Here is a 27,548-nt window from a genome sequence, read left to right on the forward strand (position 1 = left end):
ATGAGGCAGCCGAGAGTGACATCATGAAGCGTCAGCCCAGGAACCCCACCAGGGACAAGCTGGTGAACGAGAGGCTCATCAGCATCGCCTACGGACAAATCGGTGGGTCCCCATTAGCTCCTCTACCTGGTTGGGGCCATAAAGACAGTGCATATGTAACTGGACATGCTATCATAGCCCACAACCAGATCAATGATCAATACTTCCCCATGAAAGTCCTTGAGCATTAGTCGTGAGATTAGTCTTCTACCACCCTGTTGTAGAATCTGACAGACTAATGAGTGCATCGATGCTTATAGAGCATACATCTATGGCCAGTGGATTAAAGTTCACGAGTCTATATGACAAGTCAATGGCTTCTCCTTGTGGGATCCGGTAACATCATTTCCAGAGTGATCATGTGTTAAGGCTTTGTGTCTATGTCTGTGTGTGAAGGTATGATCCAGGCTCTGGGAGGCTTCTTCTCCTACTTTGTGATCTTGGCTGAGAATGGATTCCTACCCTCAATTCTTGTGGGTATCAGGCTCAACTGGGATGACCGCGCTTGCAACGACCTGGAAGACAGTTATGGCCAGCAATGGGTAGGTACACGCTACAATTCTCAGCCAAAATAAGTATTCAAAATATAGCCATACAGTATATTACAAGTACATATGCAAATTCAGTGTTTACACTATTTCACCATAGTTGATCAGATTCTATAAATAAATATTCCTTAACCAAGATGGCTGTCCTTTTAGTCACACTGCCGGGATGCCAATGTCCATACGTAGAATGTATGCACACATGACTGTAAGTCGCTTTGGATAAAAGCGTCTGCTAAATGGCATATATTATTATTATTGTTCTATTTCATTCTATGATTCAAATACTGTGTCTCACTCCCTTTCTCATCTCTCTGTGTGTATAGACATATGAACAGAGGAAGATCGTGGAGTTCACATGTCACACAGCCTTCTTCGTCAGTATCGTGGTGGTACAGTGGGCTGATGTCATTGTCTGCAAGACCAGGCGGAACTCTGTCTTCCAGCAGGGCATGAAGTGAGTCTGTCTGCCTGTCTGCCTGTATGTTTCTGTCTCTCTTTTCCTGTGTCTGTCTGCCTGTCTGTTTCTGTCTCTCTTTTCTGTCTGTCTGTCTGTCTGTCTGCCTGTCTGCCTGCCTGCCTGTCTGTTTCTGTATCTGTTTGCCTGTCAGCCTGTCTTGTTTCTGTGTCTCTATTCCTGTCTGTCTGTCTGTCTGTCTGTCTGTCTGTCTGTCTGTCTGTCTGTCTGTCTGTCTGTCTGTCTGTCTGTCTGTCTGTCTGTCTGTCTGTCTGTCTGTCTGTCTGTCTGTCTGTCTGTCTGTCTGTCTGTCTGTCTGTCTGTCTGTCTGTCTGTCTGTCTGTCTGTCTGTCTGTCTGTCTGTCTGTCTGTCTGTCTGTCTGTCTGTCTCTACATTTGTTAATATACCGTATGCTTGGTCTCTATGTATATTAGTCTCTCTCACCCTCTTATATTTATTCTCATTCTCATGTCTCTCCTCTGCACTACTCTCCTCTTAGGAACAAGATCCTGATATTTGGCCTGTTTGAGGAGACAGCTCTGGCTGCCTTCCTATCCTACACCCCAGGCATGGATGTGGCACTCAGGATGTTCCCCCTAAAGTGAGTGGAGTAAACCCAGAAATACACCTACACAAACAGATAGACATACATCTACACAAACAGATAGACATACATCTACACAAACAGATAGACATACACCTACACAAACAGATAGACATAGACATACATCTACACAAACAGATAGACATAGACATACATCTACACAAACAGATAGACATACATCTACACAGACAGATAGACATAGACATACATCTACACAAACAGATAGACATAGACATACATCTACACAAACAGACATACATACATCTACACAAACAGATAGACATACATCTACACAAACAGATAGACATACATCTACACAAACAGATAGACATAGACATACATCTACACAAACAGACATACATACATCTACACAAACAGATAGACATACATCTACACAAACAGATAGACATACATCTACACAAACAGATAGACATAGACATACATCTACACAAACAGACATACATACATCTACACAAACAGATAGACATACATCTACACAAACAGATAGACATAGACATACATCTACACAAACAGACATACATACATCTACACAAACAGATAGACATCGACCTACATCTACACAAACAGACATACATACATCTACACAAACAGATAGACATACATCTACACAAACAGATAGACATACATCTACACAAACAGATAGACATAGACATACATCTACACAAACAGACATACATACATCTACACAAACAGACATACATACATCTACACAAACAGACATACATACATCTACACAAACAGATAGACATACATCTACACAAACAGATAGACATAGACATACATCTACACAAACAGACATACATACATCTACACAAACAGATAGAGATAGACATACATCTACACAAACAGATAGACATAGACATACATCTACACAAACAGACATACACCTACACAAACAGATAGACATAGACATACATCTACACAAACAGATAGACGTAGACATACACCTACACAAACAGATAGACATAGACATACATCTACACAAACAGATAGACATACATCTACACAAACAGACATACATACATCTACACAAACAGATAGACATCGACCTACATCTACACAAACAGACATACATACATCTACACAAACAGATAGACATACATCTACACAAACAGACATACATACATCTACACAAACAGATAGACATCGACCTACATCTACACAAACAGACATACATACATCTACACAAACAGATAGACATACATCTACACAAACAGACATACATACATCTACACAAACAGATAGACATCGACCTACATCTACACAAACAGACATACATACATCTACACAAACAGACATACATACATCTACACAAACAGATAGACATCGACCTACATCTACACAAACAGACATACATACATCTACACAAACAGATAGACATACATCTACACAAACAGATAGACATACATCTACACAAACAGATAGACATAGACATACATCTACACAAACAGACATACATACATCTACACAAACAGACATACATACATCTACACAAACAGACATACATACATCTACACAAACAGATAGACATACATCTACACAAACAGATAGACATAGACATACATCTACACAAACAGATAGACATAGACATACATCTACACAAACAGACATACACCTACACAAACAGATAGACATAGACATACATCTACACAAACAGATAGACGTAGACATACACCTACACAAACAGATAGACATAGACATACATCTACACAAACAGATAGACATACATCTACACAAACAGACATACATACATCTACACAAACAGATAGACATACATCTACACAGACATACACCTACACAAAGATAGACATAGACATACATCTACACAAACAGATAGACATAGACATACATCTACACAAACAGACATACACCTACACAAACAGATAGACATAGACATACACCTACACAAACCAAAAAGATAGACATAGACATACAAACATACTGTACATACACCTACACTGACAACTATTGACCTATCTGCAATGCTGTGTGTTTATTAACCTCTGCCCCCCCCCTCTCTCTCCAGGCCCAGCTGGTGGTTCTGTGCGGTCCCCTACAGTGTCCTCATCTTTGTGTATGATGAGATCCGAAAACTGCTCATCCGTAGGAACCCAGGAGGTAAATGGCTGTCTCTTTCTCTATGTATAACATTTAGGCCCGAATCCTGACATGAGATTTTGCATTTGTAACCTCACACACAAATCTTTAATTGACACTAAAACAAGAAAACTCTCTAATGCCTCTCTTTTCTCTTCCCCTCCCCTCTCCTCCTACAGGTTGGGTGGAAAGGGAGACATACTATTGAGTGATGGATACCGTCTTTACTCATACCCTACATTTTCCATTTGTTTCTCCCCCCTTTCATTCCATCCCTGGCAAGACACGTCTTCAGATGCCCCACCCCGTAAAAGACAACAACCGCTTCGAAGCAATTTTCATCACAACTGCCCCAAAGATTAAAAACAGCAAAGCACCTTTACGAATTCCTACATCAACCCCCCTCCCCCATCTCCATCTCCTATGATACTCTTTGCATGTGTTCTCTCACTGCTGTGTACATAAACCAATATATCTACCAAACGGCAGCTGCATATTGTGTATGTAGATTTGAACGAGCTATGACCTAAAGGGAGTTTCTACGCTCGGCAAAAAAAAAGGGCCATACCACTCCTTCCTCCCTTCCCTTTCTTTCCCCCCTCTATCTCTACACCTCTGTTCCTCCCTCTCTTCCTTCTCCTGCGACCCTTTGCTCGTCCTCCGGTCACACACAGATCTACGGATCACAAGCGAGATCCCACAGCTGACACCCATCGAGCCGTCCCCTCTCGCCCTCTCCTGTCTGCAGGAGGAAGAGCGGATGTCTTTCTCACTCCGACCGTTTCCTTTTTCTTCAACAGTGTTGTTGTTGTTTTTTTATAATATGGGGTGGGGGTTCATTGGTTTTACTTGTTTTTTTTATTTATATAATGGGAGGGGGGGTGTGTGAGAGCTGCTTTCCCTCATTTAGGCATAACAAAGCACACCCCGCCATGGCGTCCCCAGTCCCCCTTCCCTTTCTGTCTCTCACACCCTCCTCTCCCCTCTACTCCCTGTTTGTCTGTATGTGTGCACTGTGCGAACCATTGTCCTTGTTAAATACTACAGTACACCCCCAGTTGGAAAATACAACTCAATCTTTCTGTGTGTTCTAGGAAAACTATATAATTCTATACCGATTTAAAGAAATAAAAACATGTTGAAAATAAAACATCTCAAGATACACATTCAGTGAAAAAGAACATTGTTGAGCGTGCTATGGGAAAAGAGGAAAGATCACTCTGTTTCCTCTTTTTTTTTGTATGGTTTCCAATCTTCTTTTCGCCAGGTTTTCAGAAAGCCGATTGCAAAAATGTAACAACAACACACAAAACAAAGCCACAAGGTTGTGTTTTATTATTAAAACATGTGAGACAGAAACTACGGCGTCCATGTTCCTACCACCACTTCCATGTTCCTGGAGTCCGGTCCAATCTAGGAGACCCAGTCCAGGTATTAAGTTCTGTGTGAATGTCTGTATTGGAGACCCGCAGAGGAACGGCCATTTCAGGCTGGGTCTTACTCAGAGGGCTGTAGGGGGTTGAGACTACAGAAGACAAAAAAAACAACAAACAAAAAAAGTCGTAGAACATGTGTGTGAAAGAAAATGAAACCAACACCAATAAAACATCTAGACCATTTAATACAACCTAGCACTGTCTGTGTGTCTTTATCTCTGCCTGCCTTCGACTCGCTACACTGACATTCAGCTTTCTCTCCCCCTCTTCTCTCATGTCAGTCTGATACTACATGGCTTAAATGGTAAATGTAGGCCTGAATTTATGAGACCGTGTAGGATAAAACTGATCGGTAAATGCATCTTTTTGTCTTCACCTGGACAACATTTGGGGTTGTATATACGCAATGAAATATCTGTAAGAGAGTAAGAGATTTTACAAGTGATTCTTAAGACTAGCGAGATATACTGTATCTAGCATTTTACTGTGTTCGTTGTATCTATAGTGTTGAGGGACATATTGGCAGAGCGCTAGGACGCCAACTAATGATGAGAATCATATCAGGTTACACTGCAAAATGTACAATTGATGGAAGTTGACTGTGAGTTGGCAGAAGCCCAGGGTAGTGTACCAAACGGCCAAATCAAGTAAACGTTTTGGCTTTGATGTTGAAACGTAAACAAAAGTACATGTGAAACCTACAAACAGAAGGAATGCAGGATACGTGACCACGTGTGAAGCAGAAAAACAAAAGAACAATTCTACAAAGCTCCCTGATCATATGGTTCCCAAGACAACTGATATTCCGCATTAATGAAACAAATGTATAAAAGGTTCTGCGAGTAAAAAGAATATCATGTCATCAGCATTTTACATTTCTGAAGCGTTGTTAGTCTTGCCTTGTATTCTGTACCTACTGGTAACAAGAGTACAGATACAGTATGGGCCACTTTCCCAGACTGAGATTAAGCCTAATCCTGGACTAAAAAAACACATTCACTCTCCCCAAAACGTAGTTCTCAATCCTGGAGTAAGATTAATCTGGGCTAAATAGCTGTGTTCAGTGGCTAACATCTGCTATAGATATTACTGTGGGTCAAAAATAAAATTGTCATGGGGGTATGACAGAGCCTGTGCCTGTACCTACAGTTTTAAACACACCACCTTATCCCTCACACATTTAGGGTTTGTCCGTAATGGCACCCTATTCCCTATATAGTGCACTACAGGGAATACAGTAGTTGCCATTTATGATGCAGCTTTCCACAACGGGGGGGGGGGGGGGGGGGGGAATAAACGCTTAGCATTGATCAAGATGACGAGGTATGCATAATGGGGGGGTAAAATGCTCTTCACAAAAGGTGTATAAACAGCATTGAAGCTCTACATCACTGACACTCGCTTTCTCGCACACACCCCTCCCCTTAAATTCCCACATGTCCATGCAGCGAGCTCTTACAGACTCCTCCCTCCCCCCCTCCGCATAATAGAACATCGATCGCCCGGCTTTGCCGCAGCGTGCGGCATGCCAGTGAGTGAAGTGTGTGTGTGTGGATGGGTGAACCTCCAAGGTCATCTCCATAGCAACCTGTGCATGGGGTTGTCTCGATGAGCAGTGTACAGGGGTCATGTATAAAGGGGGGAAAAGGGGGGGGGGGTTAGCACTGAAGTGTCAGACAGAGGGAGGGAAGGACAGGAAGGAGGACACGAAGAGAAAAGTAGGGGGAAACGACATCCTCTTGTGGGGGGGGGGGGGGGGGGCAAGGACACAAAAGGGCCTACAAAGTATTGCAATTCTGGGACATATACTGCACATACAGAATATAGACACAACCTTTAATAACTTTTAATGTACTGTTTTAAATCACCACAAATAAATATTATGCGCAAAAGGGACGCAAATATTTCAGAATTCATGCATGGACTTCCTCACACACTCACAATATCTTAGGTAGGATAGTTTATTGCACTTCCCAATTGTCATTAAAAATACAAAAAAAAATGCAAAAAGTTAGTATGACAAGTATGAAATCTATATTTAAAAAAAATAATATATTGATCTTTAAATGTCAAAGCCATAAAGTAGAGCTAATAAATTACGAAAAGTTACCCATCAACACTGCACCACATGCCTGCACACGACTAAAAGTAGATGCAGTAGGTACAATACAAAATATGATTTAAACATAATGCTTGATCACCATTAGGTATCTGAAATATCCACTAAGCATTGCTTTAAAGAAAATGCAATTTGTCTCAAAGAACCATTCCTTCTAGTTGGATTAATACATTGTTGAGCTGCAAATGGCACTTCTTCCATAGTCAGAGAAGCGTTGGCGATTTGATGTTACTTCCCTCATTCAGTTTAATGGTGCGGACTTATTCAACATCAGCTATATAGGATTTTTTGAAACAAATCTGAATTATTACTGTGGCGATGTTAAAGCTCTTTGTAACATGTCAGGTCTTGAGTTGACCGAGGGACATTTTGTAATTATTAGATATCCACAAGGGAACATTAAAACAGAAGGTAGAGGCAATAAACAAAAGCCTGACTGATATTAAACACAAAATGAGAGGTATCAGCCACATTTGGAAAAGACAGTATGAAGTAGGCATACAGTATGAAGTGTGCTGAGGTACACGAACCACGTCTCTGTCACTCTTCGTGCGTACGACAGTCAATCAACATATTCTTCTAAATTGAGTACTATTAGGGTCTTTACAGAGTTGTAGAGGGTCAGTAACATCAAATCACTTCAGAGGCATGACAAGGTGCATTCTGTGTTGTATTTAAAAAAAAGGTCAAAGGTGAGTGTTGAGGGTTCACACAGAGAAAGATAAGAGGCCTCTAGTGGCGGAAAAGGCTGTTTTAGCATGGGCAGCACCATTGAGGGCTTCCACTGTGCTTCTGCCATTTTAAAGTAGTCACCCGCGTGGGGATTCTCATGGGTTGTAGCCTCAATGCCGCTGTCAATGCTGTCACAGACGCTATAATGGCACAGATATACAGATTCTTCTATCACTATGCCTTCACACAGGCTCCATGAAGAGCTCCTCCATTTCCGATCCTCCCTCCAGCTCTCGGAAGGCAGCGTGAGAGCCAATCACAAACATTGTCGCGCCTGAGTGAGAAGTGAGAGAGTCAGTCAAATGGAAGGGATAGAAGGGGCTGAGAAAAAGGAGAGTAGAAGCCTAGGTTACATTTAGGGCTCCATTTTGAGAAACCAAACACAATGGTTCATCTTAGCACTACATTCCTATCAATTTACAATTTTCATGCCGGGAATTAATGGACTCAAATCACAGCGGTGTCGTAAAATGTAATATCCATGTCTCAATGGTCTCAAGGCTTAGAAATCCTTCTTTATTAACATATCTACACTGATTGAAGTAGATTTAACAAATGACATCAATAAGGTATCATAGCTTTCACCTGGATTCCCCTGGTCAGTCTGTGTCATGTGTTCTTAATGTTTTGTATACACACACACACAACTCTGGATATAAGCCCCCCCATCTCAAAATCGAATGGTTTTGACCGCTTGGAAGTTATTAAGTTAGCTTCTATTCTCCTCCAGCAGTGTGCCTCGCAAAAGTGATTCCTCGTTATCAACTTTACCCTATGTATGTAAAAATGACCATGTACACCGATTGTTTAAAGCAAAACTACCAAAACTACTGCTGATGGTGAACATGAACAATCAAAATAAAATCTATTGTTAAGCTCTGTTCAGCAGGTACAGCCAGATGAGAGTTGTCTCCCCGGTAGCTTACTTTTATTCTGGTAAAACACCATTTTCAACAGCGCAAAGAGAAAAATCTAGCCAATCACAGAGGTTGTAACTCAACTAATATCAAGCCTAATATCGCACAAGCTATTTTAGCATTTGAATACTGAAGATGACCGCAGATGTGCAAGATCAGAAACAGGCCGCCTACCTCACGTTGGTCGGTAAACAAATCTGGGCCCAGTGCATAGTTTGACTAGGCTACTGATAATCCTTGGGGTTGATGACATGCAAAATTGCTCGTAGATCAATGACTATCAACCACAGGAGGCAAGTGGCACCTTCATTGGGGAGGACGGATTCATGGTAATGGCTGGAGTGGAATGGTATCAAATATACCAAACGCATGGTTTCCATGCGTGCGATGCCATTCGCTCCCTTCCGGTCATTATTATGAGCCGTCCTCCCCTCAGCAGCCTCCACTGCTGTCAACGCAGTTACATGCTTAGTTCAACAATGAAGGAGAGGATGCATCATTTGTCACAAAATATGAGGTACCTTCAGCAGGTCGAAAGTATGTCATGTGAGCAAAACATGTCAGTGACTCTGCAATTCGTAAAGTGAATTGATGTTTTGACTGATGTGAGCTACACTTGGATCGGTTTGGGCTCCCATGCAAATTGGGGAATGTTACATCCATAATAATTTGTCTCCTTCAAAGAGAAATACATTCCATAATGCATATCTAGGCCTAGGTCGACAGTTATCCCAGGTCTGATGTGTACAGTAAAGAGTGAGATGGGGTTTGTAACATACCCAGGACCCAAAACACTGCAGCTCCTGCACCAGCCAACCAGAACACAGGGAAAGAGACCGCCCCAGCCAGACCCAATTGGTGAGGTCCGGTCACCTCTTTTCCTGTGGGCAAAATACATTTTTTTTTAAATCACTCAGATTTCAAACACTAGTCACTCTACACCGAAATTATGGATTGATTTCAGTGCCAACAGAAATGATATTTAAAATTCCATAAATGTTGAATTTGTATTAGGATATTGAATAAGAATTGTACATTTTCCAATTCGTAATGGCATTTATTTGAAACTGAATTGAATAAACATTGCATTCGGGTTTTAAAATTGACCCCTCCTGTCTCAGCCTCCAGTATTTATGCTGCAGTAGTTTGTGTCGGGGGGCTAGGGTCAGTTTGTTATATCTGGAGTACTTCTCCTGTCCTATTCGGTGTCCTGTGTGAATCTAAGTGTGCGTTCTCTAATTATCTCCTTTCTTTCTCTCTCTCGGAGGACCTGAGCCCTAGGACCATGCCCCAGGACTACCTGACACGATGACTCCTTGCTGTCCCCAGTCCACCTGGCCATGCTGCTGCTCCAGTTTCATCTTTTCTGCCCTACTATTATTCGACCATGCTGGTCATTTATGAACATTTGAACATCTTGGCCATGTTCTGTTATAATCTCCACCCGGCACCCCACATAGCCTGGTTCCTCTCTAGGTTTCTTCCTAGGTTTTGGCCTTTCTACGGAGTTTTTCCTAGCCGCCGTGCTTCTACACCTGCATTGCTTGCTGTTTGGGGTTTTAGGCTGGGTTTCTGTACAGCACTTTGAGATATCAGCTGATGTACGAAGGGCTATATAAATAAATTTGATTTGATTTGTATTTCAATTTCATATTGGAAAGTTAAACAGCAGGTTGAAACTGAGTGTAAAAGATGGTCGTCATGGATATTGTTTCAAAGACTGACAAAACAAAAATGGACAGGCTTTCTAAAGTGATGATTTCATCCAGAACATCCATATGCATATTAGAGCTTATGCATAGGCTTATGAGACCAAACCCGTTAAAAAAAACGGAATTAAAATGATGATTACCTATTACACATGGCAGAGAAACATCAAACAAAACTGATTTAAGATGTATTTAGTACATAATTGGTCTAGCCTTTTGAGTGTGGACTGCAATTGTTATGCATACTGTATGGACTGGTTTCCTTATGCTAAGCTCCAAAATGTATCCATGAGTCTGGGAGAGAACGTAAAGCCCTAGGCTGTGCTGTTGGTTCGTTGAATGTGCAGGGCGGCATACAGATGGACCGCGAGGAATAGCCTAGTAATAGGGATTTATTTGAGATTTTCATAATTCATTGGGTCGCACATTACCTTTATAGCTACAAAATCTCACCACCATGCGTTTCTGTCTCCTCCCTCCTTTTGTCCCTTTCTCGAGCGTGCAGAGGGGCTGTCAACAGTTTAGTGAAATATATGTCTCGTTGCGAAAACATGTTATTATCGCTGTTCCCAAACAGATCCCACTTGGCTTCCCAAAGGATGCACTGGGTAGCTGCAGTAACACGGTTGGAGAGCCCATGGGGAGAACATCATCTGTCGCGCTACGAGAGCATACTCCTCAAAAGTGGTTGATGCGTAAAAATAAATAAAGTGTTCTTATATTTATTTCTCAGCTGTTCATATTAAGCACATGCTCCGCTATAAAAACCGAAGTGGTCGACCAGTCATCATTGAAAAGCGCAGCCTCCATTCGCTATTCGAGTGCATACAGGTGACATGCTTTACCCCCCGTTCCTGTTCCAGCCCAACGAGAGGCTGCCTGGATCTTTAACTTAAAGACCCTTTTGCTCCCTTTGGTCTCAACGTAGACTTTGATCTGAAGCCATTCTTGTGATTATTGTGACTTTGCCATTTGTAATTGATTGTAAGCTTGTGTAGCCTAAAATGAATCTATGATCGTATGCTCTCCATTTGTTGTTTGCATACTGTTCTTTGTATGCCATTTTAATATTTGAGAATTAACCAATGATATTAGGCCACTCTTGGCCATGATTACAGACACCTGTGTCTTTTGACACTCTATAAACAAGTCATCCCACAGTGTTTGTGATTACACCCTGATGAAGACCACTTGGCTGTCGAAAAGTTGGATATTACATTTTTGCATCTGAGCTCCTAGAGTGTGCGGCTCTCCTTTATTTTCCAGCCCATTTGATAATGGGACGTTCTAAACGTTACATATTAGTAAAGACAAGATTAAATTGAGAGTAGTCTGATGGGTGAAATAGGATCACTTGATGAGAGAACAGCTGTGTAGCCTGAGGTAAAGAACAGAGTGTAAGCTTTTTTGCGACTTTCTCAAAAACATCAATAGCCTGTAGTCACATCATGCAGCCATTTATGTTTTGATTTCTAAGACATTCTAAAGTTGCCAAATAACTAAATCTAGCATATAGGACCTCCCTTTTACGCTCAACATAGCCACTTCCTATGTGCACTCACTCCGGAATGGGACAAATTACTCTTTCTATTTTATTCAGCCAAGTTCAATTATATTCTTAATAATAAAAAATAATTTACTATAAAATAATGGCATGGGACTTATAAGGATATCTTGTCAGCTAAATTAACACGCCTATAACCGCTGGCATGGAGAATAGCCAGATGACATACAATAGGTGAACTCATATAATGTTTCTTAAGACCTGACTAAAATAAATAATGGATTTATTGTGATGGTGTATATTCAATTGATTTATTAGACTTTAAAAATATATATATATATGTTCCTCAATCTACACACAATACCCCATAATGACAAAGCAAAAAAACGTTCGAACTCAGTCAGTCACAAGAGCAAGATTAAATAGGGAGTGGAAAGACTATCCTTGGAAGAGCTTTAACCGGTCTATTCAACTATATTCTTATGGGGGGGCCAAATGTTTGTGACACTCCCTTCTAACGTGTCCTGCACGGCTTCACAGAGGGGAACAGAAGGCACGTCCATGTTTCAGAGAGTCTAACCTTACAGGAATGGGGTCATAATAGCGTATTGCTAAAACGGTTCAGATGCTAGAGCCAAATTCATTGGAAGAAAACCAATTCTACATGCCACATTGGCTTCAGAAACTGCCAGAAGCTTCCGTTTACCACAGAGAGTGTTAGATTCTTTCCTCTACCTTTCCAGGCTGGCAAAGTACCAGGATGTTGTCTCTGGTTTTGAATCTGAATTTAGAGAATTGAATCTGAATGCATCTGAGAAGTTGAATATATTAAACTTTGATCAACTTGATAGTTTGTAAACTAGATACATAGACAATGAATGCAATATCTACCATATTGAAACTGAATATATAAAATATTGAATTTGAATGTTCAATTAAATAAAGCAATGCTATATTCATTCAATTCGGTGTCAAATCATGAAATACAATAATTAAATTACTACATTTGTGCATTACATATTCAAAAATATTACATTCAAATTCAATATCCTATTAACAAATTCAAAATGATGGAATTCAGATACAATCTGTTGGCACTGAAATTGCTCCATATAAATAATCTCACAGAACATGACTGCTTTACTCACCAAAGATGACCAGTTTAGACTCCAGGGACTTGAGGTGGATGATGTAGAAGGCACCAACAAACACTGCCAAAGCAATCAGCAGCATGGGAGAGCTGATACTGAGGTAGAGAGGGAGAGATTGGAAGATGGAAAGAGTGATTCTTTGATAATCACAGATTCTAAATCAATTCAATCCAGCATAGATCTAGGCCTATTCAAACTGAGATTTGGAATTTGAAAATAAAACAGGCTGCTGGCAGCAGTCTGTCTATATGCAATATGTAATTACTGTTTTTATATATTCACTGAATACCACAGTTTTTTTTTTTTTTTTTAATTTTTTTTTATTTTACCTTTATTTTACTAGGCAAGTCAGTTAAGAACAAATTCTTATTTTCAATGACAGCCTAGGAACAGTGGGTTAACTGCCTGTTCAGGGGCAGAACGACAGATTTGTACCTTGTCAGCTCGGGGATTCGAACTTGCAACCTTTCGGTTACTAGTCCAACGCTCTAACCACTAGGCTACCCTGCCGCCCCAGTGTCTTTAAACTCCTGTCCCACAGCTCTTACATGCAGTAGAGGATGAGGCCGAGGAAGATGAAGGTGTAGTTGCTGTTGTAGGTGTCAAAGTTGCGCACCACCCTCTGGCACAGTTCACCAAAGTTGCGGGGCTTGGTGAACTTCCTGTGATCCACGAAGCCAGCCCAGGGACGGATGGACGCACGGCGACGATCAAACCACTCCTTGGCCACACTGGGCGAGAGGCCTTTGGGCAGCCACAGCCTGTGAGGCAAGGCAGAAAGCCAGGGTGGTAAACTAAACAAGAGGTATGGGGAGATGGAATAATTGTATAGCATTAAACAAAGAGACTGATCGTGGACAGAATGAACAACAATACATCATGGCCAGGTATAATACAAGGAAAGGACAAACTGACCCATCTAGTTCCTTTAGTGGTAGGCTAGATTAAGAAGAATATGAGACAAATTCAGATCACAACTTTCCTACAGACACAATAATAGCCACAGAAGAATGACTACACACGAGGACTGTATATAAAATGTATCTGGACCAGAACCAGTCACCAACCATGATCCGAGAGAGATACATGGTGCTACAATGCATCAAGTTGATTCAGGTGTGTTAGTGCTGGGCTGGAACAAAAGCCTGCACAACCTGTAGCATTCCAGGACCAGGTTTACAGACTGCTGGCACTAGAGCAGGGCTCTCCAAACCTGTTCAGGTTAGTTACAACTGGGGTTGGAGCAAAAACATGTAGGAGGGGGTAGCTGTCCAGGAACAGGATTGGCGAGCCATGTACTAGACAGATGAACTAACACAGATAGAGACAGAGCTAGAAAAACAACAGCACACACCTTCCCATGACACCTCCGGATCCAGCAGCGTCGGCTGGTTCAGCGCTGAAGAGATCCCCTGCCTTGGAGTCCATGTCTACAAGGCAGTTCTCACCCTTTGGGACACCAGATTTCATTAAGAGTAACGGATGCCGATGTAGGAAAGATGTAGGCTAAAATACAACATGGCAGTGACAGAAAAGAAACATTAAAAGGTCAATGGCACTGTTCCACAAGCAATAACAAATCCTCTCACACAATGCAAAACTAGGCTTTCTATTGTTGTAACAAATTAATAATGCAGAGTGAAAAACCTAGAGACCGTAGGGAGAGTCTGGGGTTATGGAATGGAACATTTTTGTCATCATTGATGGGCTTGCCCACAGACAGTTCGATTGCAACATCGTTTAGTTAGGTAGTTAGAATAGAAATAACTGAATCACAGAAACTCGCTAACACACAAGTTGTTCACTGTCATTACTCAAAACCTTGAATATCTCCCTTTTTTACATTTTTTTTTTTTTTACACTAAATAACGATTCCGGTCGAAGACGCCACATCACCATTCCTTCATGTCAATTATTGCTACGCTTAGCCAATATTCTATCACTGCATATGAAAACGAATAGCTTTTGCGACATACAAAATAGTTACATAAATCATATTTTTGAAGGCATACTCACAGTTGTTGAAGGTGTTTACTGCACTGCAGTGCTCAGAAATACAAAAACACAAAAATGTACTTCTGCTGCCGCTGTTGCTCAGCGGATGTGATGTGGAACGAAACTGAACGCTGGGTCTAACTTCCGGTATAATTTATTTTATGAATTTCAAATTAAAAGTCAACAATATGATCCATTTAATTGGAGCAGAAAATGAGATAAATAACTAATTGCTATTTATGACTTATGAGTTATCAATTAACATTATGTAACAGGAATGTCCAGGTGAACAAAAGGGAGTGCAGTTGTTGATGAAGTCAAATCTAAATCAATCCGGTTTAATACAACAATTCAGGGAAACACCTACAGAACAGAAGCATAGAAAATATCTAACGGTCCTTATATATTAATCACAAAGAACCGAATGTTCTGTAAACACCAGCCAGAGGCTTGAAGGAAGTCACATCAGCTGCTACAGAATCACAGTGTCACAGATACATTATCAATGTGTCCTTAAATCCAGTCTTGGGTCAAACTAACCATAACATTAAACACCTGCAGACATTTCATACTGGCAGTTAAACAGGTCAAAAATAATATCAGAAATAGTTAGTTACAATAGATCATTTTATACTAACAGGCACAAAGCGACTTAAACATAATAATAATAATAATAATAATATATGCCATTTAGCAGACGCTTTTATCCAAAGCGACTTACAGTCATGTGTGCATACAACGTAGGAACCCACTACCCTGGCGTTACAAGCGCCATGCTCTACCAACTGAGCTACAGAAGGACCACATAGATAGATACGTTACCCAAAGGAATGCATCTGTCTGTGTCTTCCCACACAATTATGTTTATTACATATCAACAGTAAATCAAATTCAGGGAAAGAATTAGTCAAATAATTTCCCATTACAGGATATCTGTTATTTATTTTGTGCCATGTTCTGATCTAAAAAAGATTATACATTTTCATATTTTATCATATTTAAGTTTCTGGTTGAAATAAGAAGCACATATTTCAGATGGTAGCCCATGCACATTTAATAGTTCACCAGGAACATAGCATACTAATTATTTATACCTGTCAATACATATACAATGAAATAGACAAGTATTTATTTTCTTTGCAGGCAAATTGACATCAAACTCAGAGGTATGACTATAGTTTTGGTATGAAAGCCATGAAGAAACACACACTTTGAAAAGTAAGACAACCACATCACAGCAGTGTTAAAAACAGATATGATGTATTACTGGAGAAGGCATTTTACATTCAAGACAAAAAAATGCAAAGTTTTGTTTTCAAGACACAGGACAGCAGCTCAAACGTGTGTCCTGTGTCATACTAATAAGCAGGGACTCCTGCTGCTCAGCTATCTGTTGCGCAATGTTCATGTGGACTTCTAGCAATGTTCTGTAAGTTCAAGCTAGTACAGTCATATCTTGTTGATCCAAGAGCTGGGTTCTTGTGGGTATGTACTAGATCCCATCTCTTCTTACTGGTGGAAGTGAGAATATGCTTCTCAATCCTCTGTCTGATGCCCTTTCCCTGAAGGCCCTGCCATGTTTTCTCCCTGTTGTGAATGTCCCTTCCTAGTGAGTCCATTTGAAGAACTTGAAGCAGGGATTGCATGTAGGCCTACAATTTTTTCCTCAACTAGGCTCCTTTGACGCCTAGTTAATACACTTGTGATAAAGCATTTTCTATAGGACACTTGTATAGTCTCTCACCACTTTGTGTGAAACCTCAATCACTGTCAGATGCGCCAGATCACAGTTCTCTCCAGTGTTATCAAACTGTTGAAATGTTGTTGTTCATCCTGAGTTCTGACATGTTATACATTTTGTACATTCTCATTATGCCTTGCCAAATTTCCATTGTGCAAAGGCTTTGCCACAGTCACGAAAGAGATGTATTTCTCTCTTGTGTGGATTCTCTAGTTGGGTGGATGTCAGTGCTGAGATATTTCTCACAAATACAGCAATTAGCCTACAAGATTTATTTCCTATGTGTCTTCATGTGCATTTTAAGATTTCCATTCTGAGCAAATCCTTTGCCACAATAATCACAACAATATGGTTTCTCCCCTGTATGAATCCTCCTGTGCGCACTCAGATTAGCAGTATTGCTGAAACATTTGCTACAATCATGGCAGCTGTACGGTTTCTCCCCTGTGTGAACTCTCATGTGTCCTGTATAATTTGATCTGGTGCTGAAACTTTTGCCACAAACAGAACAGAGATATGGCTTCTCCCCAGTATGTCTCCTCCTGTGCAAAACCAGATGTCCACTTTGAGTGAATCCTTGGCCACATTCCTGGCAGCAATATGGTTTCTCGCCCGTGTGAGTCCTTTTGTGTCCGATCAAATTGGCGGCATCACTGAAACACCTGCCACAATCATCGCAGCGATATGGTTTCTCTCCTGTGTGAACCCTCATGTGCTTTTTCAGCCTAAGCTTCGTGGTGAACGTTTTACCACAGACATGACAAAACTCAGGCTCAGCTACGATGTGAGTTTGGAGGTGATCTTTCATATTCTCTTTAGAATCTAAGTGCTTTCCACACACACCACAGACACGTTCTTTATCCTCTATATGTGCATGACTTTGCACATGATTAAAAAAGGGACGCTTGTACCGAAAAGACCTGCCACAAACCTTACAAGAACAGGGAGTACATTTCATACCATTTGCACTGCTATAAGTTTGTTTTCTTTTTTCTTTTTTTGTGGTCTTTGGTTTGTGTGACTTTAAAAGAGACTGCGCTCCTTTGCTTTCCATTCCATTGACATGTTCACTATTTGTACTCTGAGCTGAAGAACAGGTTGGTTCTGATATTCTGTAGTCCTCTCCGTCAGGTTCTGTTTTGATCTGTCCAGTTACAATGTTTGGTTGAGAATCTCTCTCCCTATTTTCCTCACTTTGGATTTGCAAGGACTGAGTTGGGTCCTGATCATAATCACTTACACAGAAAGGATCAAATATGAACTCTCTGGTGTCAGACTCCAGCCACTGAAGTTGCTTTTTGAGTTCCTCCTGCTCCTTTTTGATCCATATGGGCTCGCTGTCTTCCTGTCCAAGACTAGGTCTCCAATCCTGCACACAGGGCTGCTGCTCAGGGTGAACCTCCTCTTCCAATACAGTGAGCTGCTGGAGGTCTGGAGGGAGAGAAGTCTACTAGCGTTACAACGTTACATTATTTATCAAAATTGATTAAAAAAGGTCAAAAAATACAGTGCTGGTAAATTTAACAGCTGCATAATGGAATAACATACTCAACGCTTTTGGATATACAAATCTATCAAATATTGACTGAATTATAGTGCATCAACAAAAAAATCTAAAACGGGCCAAAAACAATTAGGCTACGTGGCAAGTGAATTTACACCCAACAATAACAGGGAAATAATGGCTGGAACGGGAGGAATCCTGGGGGCGAGCATGCGCGTTGAATCTTCAAGAATGTCTAGACATAACGTTACTTTTGTCGACACTGGCTCTCAAAATGAAATAACTAACATTATCAAGGTGTATGAAATGTAGGTTGAATAATAAATGTCACAAACCTGCTCTTTGTAACTTTATCTCAGGTTTAATAACAATGTCAAGAATATTCTGTAGACGGTCGTTCTCCTTTTTCGAACGGGAAACCTCTTCCTGGTACTCAGCTATCGTTTTTTCAACTGCCCCGAATATCTCATCAGCAGCCACAGTTAGCCGATGGTTGAGAAACGCTCTCAACAACTGTATTTTAGACATGTTTACAGAATGCTAGGGCTAGCTAACTAGCAATCAGTGACAACGCTATTATTTGACAACAACTTCGTTCATCAATGATAGATGTTCATGGATCTGCTGTGCCAAAAAAAAAGCACGCGTAGAGTGCGCACCACGGCTTAACGCATTCTGCAATGTCGCTACCTACAGGAGTGGAGTGGACATCGTCTGTTCGGATTTCTATGAACATTCTCCATTTCATAAACGATAAGGAATATTCATTTCGCTCCTTATCTGTACCACTCAGGGGTAGGACCAAGTCACTATTGTTCGAGTCACAAACAAGTCTCAAGTCACATGATCCGAATCTCAATATTTGTTAATACCACATAGATAGGCCCTTGTGTTCATTTTATCACATTTCTCTAATGCCAAATCAGTGTGTCTTTTTTTGCAACGAAACTGTCCCTATTTGCAAATAATTAAATATGAGATGTCGTTAGGAAACTGAGCGTGGTAAAAGTCAGGCCTACCTTTCCACCCTTAGAACGAGTAGGCCAACCGACGCGGACAAGTGTAAGCTTTAACTGCTGGCTACTCTTCTTCCATGGCTTAACCCAATGTTATATTGTACAGAAAGTGAATAGCTTAATCAATTCACAGTGACAGAATTCGATTACTTCCTGATCAGTCTCCTAGGATATAGAATGTTTTATCCCAGCCTCAATGGCAAAGAAACGAAACAATGATATCGCATAAGCATCGGAATCACGTCTTTCCAGGGTATTTTACAGCTTGTTTATAGCATCACTTTAAATAATCGGATCTGTTTTATTTTATTCAAAATCTTAAGCTAACAATGGGTAGCCCTGCGCGTTTTGGCATTTTCTAAAAAATAAAATAAAAGTAGACCTATGGCATACCCTCTCATTACCCCCCAATTGGAGTCCTGTTTTTAATTTAACAGTCCTTCACTGACACGGAGGTAGGCTATTTAAAGAGTGCATGATGGAGGAATTGTCCTACAAAACTATGGATATAGCAGCCCAGTCCAATTTCTGTCAAACAGGTAGGCCTACCTCTTATTTCTTAAAAATGAAGAAATAGGTTCCAACACAAAGCCCTCTGGTTGTTAGTAAAGTCTAACTAAAATGAAGACGTTTGAAATGAATTACTGGAATGCGCCTACTTTCAGCACCATGAGCTGTCCATTTTCGATTGATTGTGCCACGGCTGCTGATTCAAGCTTCAGCACCACAAAGGTTACTCGAATCTGGCTTATTGTGAAGTAAATAACTCGGATAAATACACAATGGGGATGAAACATGTTGTTTTTATTCAAATCTATTATAGTATTATAACGACCCTGGGTTTATAAGCGCGGAAATCGACTCTGCCGCATGAGCATGCTTTTGCGGCACAGTCGATAGCGCGCCGGACCTCGGGCTACAAGGTCGATGGTTCGAGAACTGCTCCCTGCTGTTTCATTACATTGGTGTCAGAAGGGATCGGACCTCGCATCCACGACAGTGCGTGTGCTTGGCCGGTGAGCGCGTTCCTGTAAGACGTAGAGTCGCAAGCTAGCGCGAGGAATAGGGATAAGACTATGGCAACAGATTTAGTTTGTTACATTTTTTTTTTTTTTGCCTCCAATTGTGCACAGAAAGATCACTGAGGTAAAAACAAATGACAGTAATGTAGGCATATGGAAAATGTTTTGGCTCTTGTCATCACTGAAGGAAAAGGACAAAACACAAATCAAAACAGATGTGAAATTACACCATATGAACAAGACAAAAACAATATTTATGCACAGATAGGTGTAAGATACACCTTATTTGATTTATTTGACAAAGATAATGCACATTGATCAAGACTTATGTATATTTCCATATGTAGTCCCTGGGAAAGTGGTTACAAACATGTAAAAACACACACACAATAGCCATAGATATCCTATAATTAACTATAACATAGTGTTCACTTTTGTTATTGTGTAATTATATGGCAATAGCATATGGCATATTATCATATTATATGGCAATAGTATATAAAAAGTATCCGGGTGTAACTTTTTCAGAACAACTATTGCCCTTTCCCCACACCAGGTAATGTCATATATTCTCCCTCTCATGGGTAATCCTTATGTGCCTTCCAAGGGAGTTCATCCATTTGAAGGATTTGCCGCAATAATTACACCTAAACGGCTTTCCATCAGTGTGAATTGTCTGATGTCTATTCAATGCGCTCGTTGTCATAAAGCATTTTCTACATATAGGACACTTATACGGTCTCTCCCCTGTGTGACTCCTTACATGCGCTTTCAGATGATGAATATTGTTGAAACATTTGTCACAAACACGGCATTGCCATGGTTTCTCTCGGTTTTCCTGACTTTGTATTTGGTAAAGATATGAGGACTGAGCTGCCGGGTTCTCTCCGTCTTCCTCGCTTTCTATTTGGTGAAGGTATGAGGACTGACTTGGGTTCTCACTGTTTGTCTCACTTTGTATTTGGTCAAGAGGTGATGAATGAGTTGGGTTCTCTCTGCTTTCCTCACTTTGTACTTGGTGAAGATGTGATGAATGAGTTGGGTTCTGAATCGGATCATAGTTACTTTTCAAACAGGCAGGACTGAATGTGAAGTCTTTGGTACCAGACTCTAGCCATTGAAGTTGCTCTTCCCTCCGACTGGTCCGGAGTTCCTCCTGCTCCTTTTTAATCTGTGTGGCCTCCGGACCATCTTGTTCCAGACTTGGGCTCCACTCCTGCTCACAGTGCTGCTGCTCAGGGGGAAGATCCTCGTCAGAGACAGTCAGCGGCTGGGAGTCTGAGGGAGAATGGATAAAAAATATAGAAAAAATATCAAATGACATGATGAAAGCAATAAATGTATGTAGTAATAAGTAGAAAACAAAGACCCGCCGAGTCTGGATTCAAACAGCCGGGATTCGAACACCTGTCACTCATATAGCTTATGCTTCCTCCCACCCGATGCACAAGATTGTCTTTTGATTCTTACTTTGTAAAACCTACAGCATAGTGAGCAGGCCAGGCAAACCTGCATCTTTTTGGGGTCTGAAAAAACGTGTAGAATGCAGGTAGGTAGCTATAGAATTAGCTCTCGAGAATCCAAGGGGCTATGCTGGCAATGCAATTTGAGTCAGAAGGGCAAATATTGATGAGCTTCACATGAATCAGTACTAGCTAGATGCAGTAATATCAAAGCAGTAGAAGCTAGTTAGCTAGCTAGTGCCCATATGCGTTTTAAAATATCCCAGACCTGTTTTTTGTAACCTTAGCATTCTCCGTAGACGATTGTTCTCCTCTTTCGTGCGGGACACTTCTTCCTGGTACTCTACAATTGTCTTTTCAATTGTCCCAAATATCTCATCAGCAGCAGCTGTCAATCGTTCGTTAAGAAACAATCTCAGCAACTCTATTTTTGACATTTTGAGGAATGCTAGTCGAGTAGGTACCCCCAGTAACGTAAACAAAGCAGTGTGAGGTTCTTACATCCGGTCACGTGTTTTTCTCTCACGATTTTCTAAATAAAAGTCCAGTCGAGCGCTCTGAAATGGGATAAACTGAAATAAGATATGACAATTGGATTATTAAATTGAAATTGGATTGAGTAATAATTTATGCATCCATAATAAAATGAGAAAGACAAAACTATTTAATAACTATAACTGTTTATAACTATATATGTGAAATATTTTGAGAAAACCTATAATCTATTGATAGATAGGCGCAATGGTCTAATGGTCTGCATCTCAGTGCTAGGCTGTATACCAACTGTCTGTGGTTGGGAGTCCCATAGGCAGCGCACAATTGACCCAGCATCGTCCGGGTTAGAGTTTGGCCGGGGTAGGCCGCTATTGTAAATACGAATTTGTTCTTAACTGATTTGCCTAGTTAAATAAAGGTTACAAAAAAATATATAATAATACATAACAGGAGATTAATATAAGAGTGTAGATTAGTTACATTTCCAAATCAAACACACACCCGCTCTAAATCATTTGATACCTGCTTCCCAGTCACTACCACCAGGCTGGTCTGTGTCATAAGATTTCATTGTGTTTTCAGTTCAGTGTCTAGGTAAGTATAGCAGGCAAAGCCCCTTCCAATGTGCGCTGCATTAATATCATGGGTTGCATGTTTCGTCAAAATACTGTTTTGGACTGATGCCCGACTGAGCATTCTACGCAATGCATCGTCAATGAGCGTTGAAGATTTAATCAAAAGTGCATTACAGTGGCTTGGATATACAATGACATTCAATTAGTAGGAAAACCTTTTGTCATCGTTTTGATGTATCCAGATTGACTTTAGATGCAGTAAAACGTTAGCTAAAATTGAGGGGAGGCCACCTGATTTTAGCTAGCTAACGTTAGCATTGCTAGCTATTTTTTTAAACTAAATATTTGACTACTTTAGCAATGTCATAGTGTTTCCAGGCACAAAAGTGTAATTAGCCTCCGTCCAGAATGACTGGGTTTATCACCACTTTAGGGCATCACTATCGCGCCGCCGGTAGAGGGCGGCTTGAGAACGTTCATAACACCGTCATGACGCGACCGAGTGACCGAGGTGCAATCTATGAATAGACATTGAATTTTACCATGCAAATATACAGTGCATTATAAGGAATTATAAACTGGGTGGGTCGAGCCCTGAATGCTGATTGGCTGACAGCCGTATATCAGACCGTATAACACGGGTATGACAAAACATGTATTTTTACTGCTCTAATTACGTTGGTAACCAGTTTATAGTAGCAATAAGGCACTTCGGGGGTTTGTGACATATGGCCAATATACCACGGCTAAGGGCTGTGTCCAGGCACTCCGCGTTGCGTCGCCTAACCAACATGCAGACATGCTCGCATTTTGCGTACCGACTACGCAATTATCTGTCCACGTACGCTTGTATGATAACCGAGTTAAAAGTACACAGAAATGAATAGGGTCTGATTTTTTTGTTGCACATTTTTATGAAAAATAAATCCACTGAGTAAATCTAACATCACAATTATCGAGCTACAACACAGAGACATGTTCGGAGTTTGTGTCAACGGACATGGAGATTAATACATCATTATTCCACGTAGCTACCCAGTGTCTGCCCCTCCTGTTGTGATGCTGAGTTTGCCGACTGGAAAGGTAAACACTAATTTTTTCAAGCTAACGTTAGCGAACATAAGATTGTCATTTAGTGGTCTCTAAAATGCCAGCAGTTCACTCGCATTTGCTAGTGAAATAAATTAAATGCAAATACGAAAAATAACTGGTCGCATTTGTGCGAGTGTGATATACATTTCAATCTGCGTGCCATTAGTTGTATTTTCCATGTAACATTACGAGGATCACGCAACCTGAAATACTGTAACTGTAATTATGATCCAGTTACAAAAAGTATAATCAAAAATAAATATTAACATATTGGCATTAAATGGAGTCTGGAGTTTAGAAGACTGCGCGATGAATAATGAATGAGTGTCCGGTATTAGCTATAGAGGCAATGCTTTTAAAATGCCTTTGCACTAGATTTGCAAGTTGAATCTCCAATTTGCCGCGCCTATATGGTACTCTGAAAAATTGGACAGGATTGGCAGGTCTGCCTTGTGTGTGAGAACAGCCCTTAGCCGTGGTATATTGGCCTTATACTATATCTCCTCCTTGCATTATCTCTTAATTAGACAACGAGTGGGTCTAATCCTGAATGTTGATTGGTTAAAAGCTATTCCAGCCAGTGTCTATTCCACAAGTTACCACTGGGGCAATCTATGACGTTAAAATGCCTATTTACTCTGTTCCATCTGACTGAGCAATCCACTGTCTCCTCAGCCCAGCCAGGCAATTTATAAACTTGATCTCCACAATAAAAAGCATCTAGACATTATCTCTCTGTTTGTCTAAACCTTGCTGTCTGTCTCTCCAACATTTGCAACATTGTCTCAATGTTCAAATTCGATCTCCAGCTGTCCCATAGTAATGAACATGTCGTGAGTCGTGATGAGACAGACAGGCAGGAAACGAAGCGCAGCTAGTTTCCCCCAAGGAGACTGAAAAGATTTGGAATGGGTCCCCAGATTCTCAAAAAGTTCTACAGCTGCGCTATCCGAGAGCATCCTGAACAGTTGCATCACCGCCTGGTATGGCAACTGCTCAGCATCCGACCATAAGGAGCAACAGTAGGTAGTGCGTTACGGCCCAGTACATCACTGGGGCCAAGCTTCCTGCCATCCAGGACCTCTATACTAGGCAGTGTTAGAGGAAGGCCCAAAATATTGTCAAAGACTCCAGTCACCCAAGTAATATTTCTGCTACGGAAAGCAGTACCGGAGCGCCAAGTCTAGGTCCAAAAGGCTCCTTAACAGCTTCTACCCCCAAGTCTTAAGACTGCTGTACATTTAATCAAATGGCCACCCGGATTATTTTCATTGTCCCCCCGATGTACAAATTACCTTAATTACCTCAACTAACCGATACCCTCTGTATATAGCCCCATTATTGTTATTTTATTGTGTTACTTCTTTTTTTTTACTTTACTTTATTTAGTAAATATGTTCTTAACTATATTTTCCCAAAACTGCATTGTTGGTTAAGGGCTTGTAAGTAAGCATTTCATAGCACTTGTTGTAAGTAAGTAAGTAATACACCTGTTGTATTCAGCGCATGTTACAAATACAATTTTATTTGATTTAGTTTGCTGTCTTTCCAGATTCAGTTTGAAGTGATTGTGTTGAGTTGTGTTGTTGGCTAGCTCCTCTGAACAACGGTGTTCTGATGAGAGAACACATTTTCTATGCCAGGCGAGATCGTTATGGATGTACCCAAATAAATGTCACTAGAAACAACTTAAACAAACGCAAATGCAGCTACTATGCTGCTATGCTGGCTGCACTTTTTGATGTGACTGTAAGTTAGCCGTAGTTGGCTGGCTAGCAAGCAAGGGATTAGAATGTTGCCAGCCAGTATGGCAATGGAACATTTAGAACGAACGGCTGTATCAGGTATAAAGGTAAGACCCAGATGCAGACACGTCGAATTAACAATGGTTTAATGATCCAACGGGCAGGCAATGGACAGGTCAAGGCAGGCAGTTGTCAGTAAACCAGAGGTTTGGCAACGGTACATGGACGGCAGGCAGGGTCAGGGTAGACAGAGGTCAATAATCTAGAGGAGTGGCAAAGGTACATGTCAGCAGGATCAGGGGCAGGCAGGCAGGTTCAGAGTCAGGACAGGCAAGGGTCAAAACCAGAAGGGTGAGAAAAAGAGCAACTAGGAAAGCAGAAGCTGAGAACAAAAACGCTGGTTGACAAACAAGACAAACTGACAACAGACAAACAGAGAACACACATATAAATACACAGGGGATAATGGGGAAGATGGGCAACACCTGGAGGGGGGTGGAGACAATCACAAACACAGGTGAAACAGATCAGGGTGTAACAAACTGGGTCGCGTCATAGATACAGAACAAAAAGACTGAACGACTGGGTCACGTCTCTGTCAACCAAACCAATAGAACGAACGACCAGCCGGTTTGGGTAGCAACCCTAGATTTGTGTCTGGACTATATCTTGTGGAAGAAGGAAATAGTATGACTAAATTGATTAAAATAACATTTTTAATGAAAATATGTAAATCATTATTTGAATATGTTGGTAAGCCATTGTATAAAAGTGATAATGCTCTCGAAGCCGGTGTTTGGACTTCGAATCGGGCCTAACAACACCCGTGCCAACATATCCTCCAAACATGGTCTTTTTGGGCATTATCACTTAAATAATGCACACTCTAGAATGACCTTCAAGCCAATCAGAAACTATTGTCACTCGGGACTAGGTGGGTGCAGGAATCAGACGCAGAGAGAGTTCCACTGAGGTTAAGTGCTTTACTCAGGCACAGCAAAATAATAAGCCCAACAAATACAGGGCGCGGGGGGACACACAACGAGACAACCCAAAAACCACAGGGTGCCAAGTTAAAGAAAAGAAAATCCACCACTACCTAAAATGCACACACGTAACACAAAGACAGAAAATAAACACACACCAAACCCAGGTGGAAAAGGGCTACCTAAGTATCATTCTCAATCAGAGACAACTAACGACACCTGCCTCTGATTGAGAACCATACGAGGCCGAACACAAAAACCAACATAGAAAAACAAACATAGACTGCCCACCCCAACTCACGCCCTACCATACTAAAACAAAGAATAAAATAACAGAACTATGGTCAGAACATGACAATTATTCAACAATGCCATGGTTTAATTAACCAATAAGGTCTGACGGGATGCGGTATATGGCCGATAGTCCAGCACTGTGGACACATCATAATACCCATAAGACCTAGCCATTAATCCGGTAATGGTTCCAATTGTTTTTTCACCATTCATTTTTGCATCTACTTTAGCACTACTTCATATAAGGTCTGTGTTTCGTGTAGGCAGGGTAGCCTAGTGGTTAGAGTG

The 27,548-nt window shown here is 40.9% G+C and overlaps 3 protein-coding genes across 9 annotated transcripts in view; 1 reads left to right on the forward strand and 2 right to left on the reverse strand.

The window, feature by feature from the left end:
• Positions 1–5,395, forward strand: part of LOC124005438 (sodium/potassium-transporting ATPase subunit alpha-3-like) — a 26,907-nt gene extending 21,512 nt beyond the window's left edge. For both annotated transcript variants that reach the window (XM_046314705.1, XM_046314706.1), the window contains exons 17-22: positions 1–102; positions 436–581; positions 911–1,041; positions 1,542–1,643; positions 3,694–3,785; positions 3,944–5,395. The exon at positions 1–102 is cut by the window's left edge and continues 22 nt beyond it. In XM_046314705.1, the coding sequence (XP_046170661.1) occupies positions 1–102; positions 436–581; positions 911–1,041; positions 1,542–1,643; positions 3,694–3,785; positions 3,944–3,972 (602 nt within the window). In that variant the 3' untranslated portion in view covers positions 3,973–5,395. The remainder of the gene's footprint in view (positions 103–435; positions 582–910; positions 1,042–1,541; positions 1,644–3,693; positions 3,786–3,943) is intronic.
• Positions 5,396–7,145: 1,750 nt separating this feature from the next.
• Positions 7,146–15,462, reverse strand: LOC124005827 (prenylated Rab acceptor protein 1-like). 5 transcript variants are annotated; one of them, XM_046315423.1, is made up of 7 exons: positions 15,349–15,462; positions 14,687–14,838; positions 14,248–14,271; positions 13,881–14,093; positions 13,330–13,427; positions 9,748–9,849; positions 7,146–8,325 (listed from the first exon to the last, which is right to left on the reverse strand). In XM_046315423.1, the coding sequence occupies exons 2-7, from the start codon at positions 14,800–14,802 to the stop codon at positions 8,234–8,236; spliced, it is 645 nt and encodes a 214-aa protein (XP_046171379.1). In that variant the 5' UTR covers positions 14,803–14,838; positions 15,349–15,462; the 3' UTR covers positions 7,146–8,233. The 5 variants fall into 5 exon arrangements, with proteins under 5 accessions (XP_046171379.1, XP_046171380.1, XP_046171378.1 ...); XM_046315424.1 differs by lacking the exon at positions 14,248–14,271; XM_046315422.1 differs by lacking the exon at positions 14,248–14,271 and having other exon boundaries at positions 13,881–14,126.
• A 674-nt stretch (positions 15,463–16,136) lies between these two features.
• Positions 16,137–19,192, reverse strand: LOC124005828 (zinc finger and SCAN domain-containing protein 2-like). 2 transcript variants are annotated; one of them, XR_006833697.1, is made up of 2 exons: positions 18,908–19,192; positions 16,137–18,515 (listed from the first exon to the last, which is right to left on the reverse strand). XR_006833697.1 is itself a non-coding variant. In XM_046315428.1 (2 exons), exons 1-2 carry the CDS (start codon positions 19,098–19,100, stop codon positions 17,340–17,342), a joined length of 1,353 nt encoding a protein of 450 aa, XP_046171384.1. In that variant the 5' UTR covers positions 19,101–19,192; the 3' UTR covers positions 16,137–17,339. The 2 variants fall into 2 exon arrangements, 1 of the variants encoding a protein (XP_046171384.1); XM_046315428.1 differs by having other exon boundaries at positions 16,137–18,499.
• Positions 19,193–27,548: the final 8,356 nt, after the last annotated feature.

The sequence above is a fragment of the Oncorhynchus gorbuscha genome, linkage group LG19 (assembly GCF_021184085.1).
Source record: "Oncorhynchus gorbuscha isolate QuinsamMale2020 ecotype Even-year linkage group LG19, OgorEven_v1.0, whole genome shotgun sequence".
Classification (NCBI taxonomy): Eukaryota; Metazoa; Chordata; class Actinopteri; order Salmoniformes; family Salmonidae; genus Oncorhynchus; species Oncorhynchus gorbuscha.

Bases quoted from the DNA above. Each gene is read 5' to 3' on its own strand.
- LOC124005827 (XM_046315422.1), bottom strand. From the start codon at position 14,802: ATGAAATCTGGTGTCCCAAAGGGTGAGAACTGCCTTGTAGACATGGAC. The intron at 14,127-14,686 runs GTGTGTGCTGTT...CCTCTTGTTTAG, and splicing joins TCCGGAGGTGTCATGGGAAG to TTTACCACCCTGGCTTTCTG. The intron at 8,326-9,747 runs GTATGTTACAAA...CTTCTCACTCAG, and splicing joins TGCAGTGTTTTGGGTCCTGG to GCGCGACAATGTTTGTGATT.
- LOC124005828 (XM_046315428.1), bottom strand. From the start codon at position 19,100: ATGTCTAAAATACAGTTGTTGAGAGCGTTTCTCAACCATCGGCTAACT. The intron at 18,500-18,907 runs GTTTGTGACATT...CTCTCCCTCCAG, and splicing joins GATAAAGTTACAAAGAGCAG to ACCTCCAGCAGCTCACTGTA.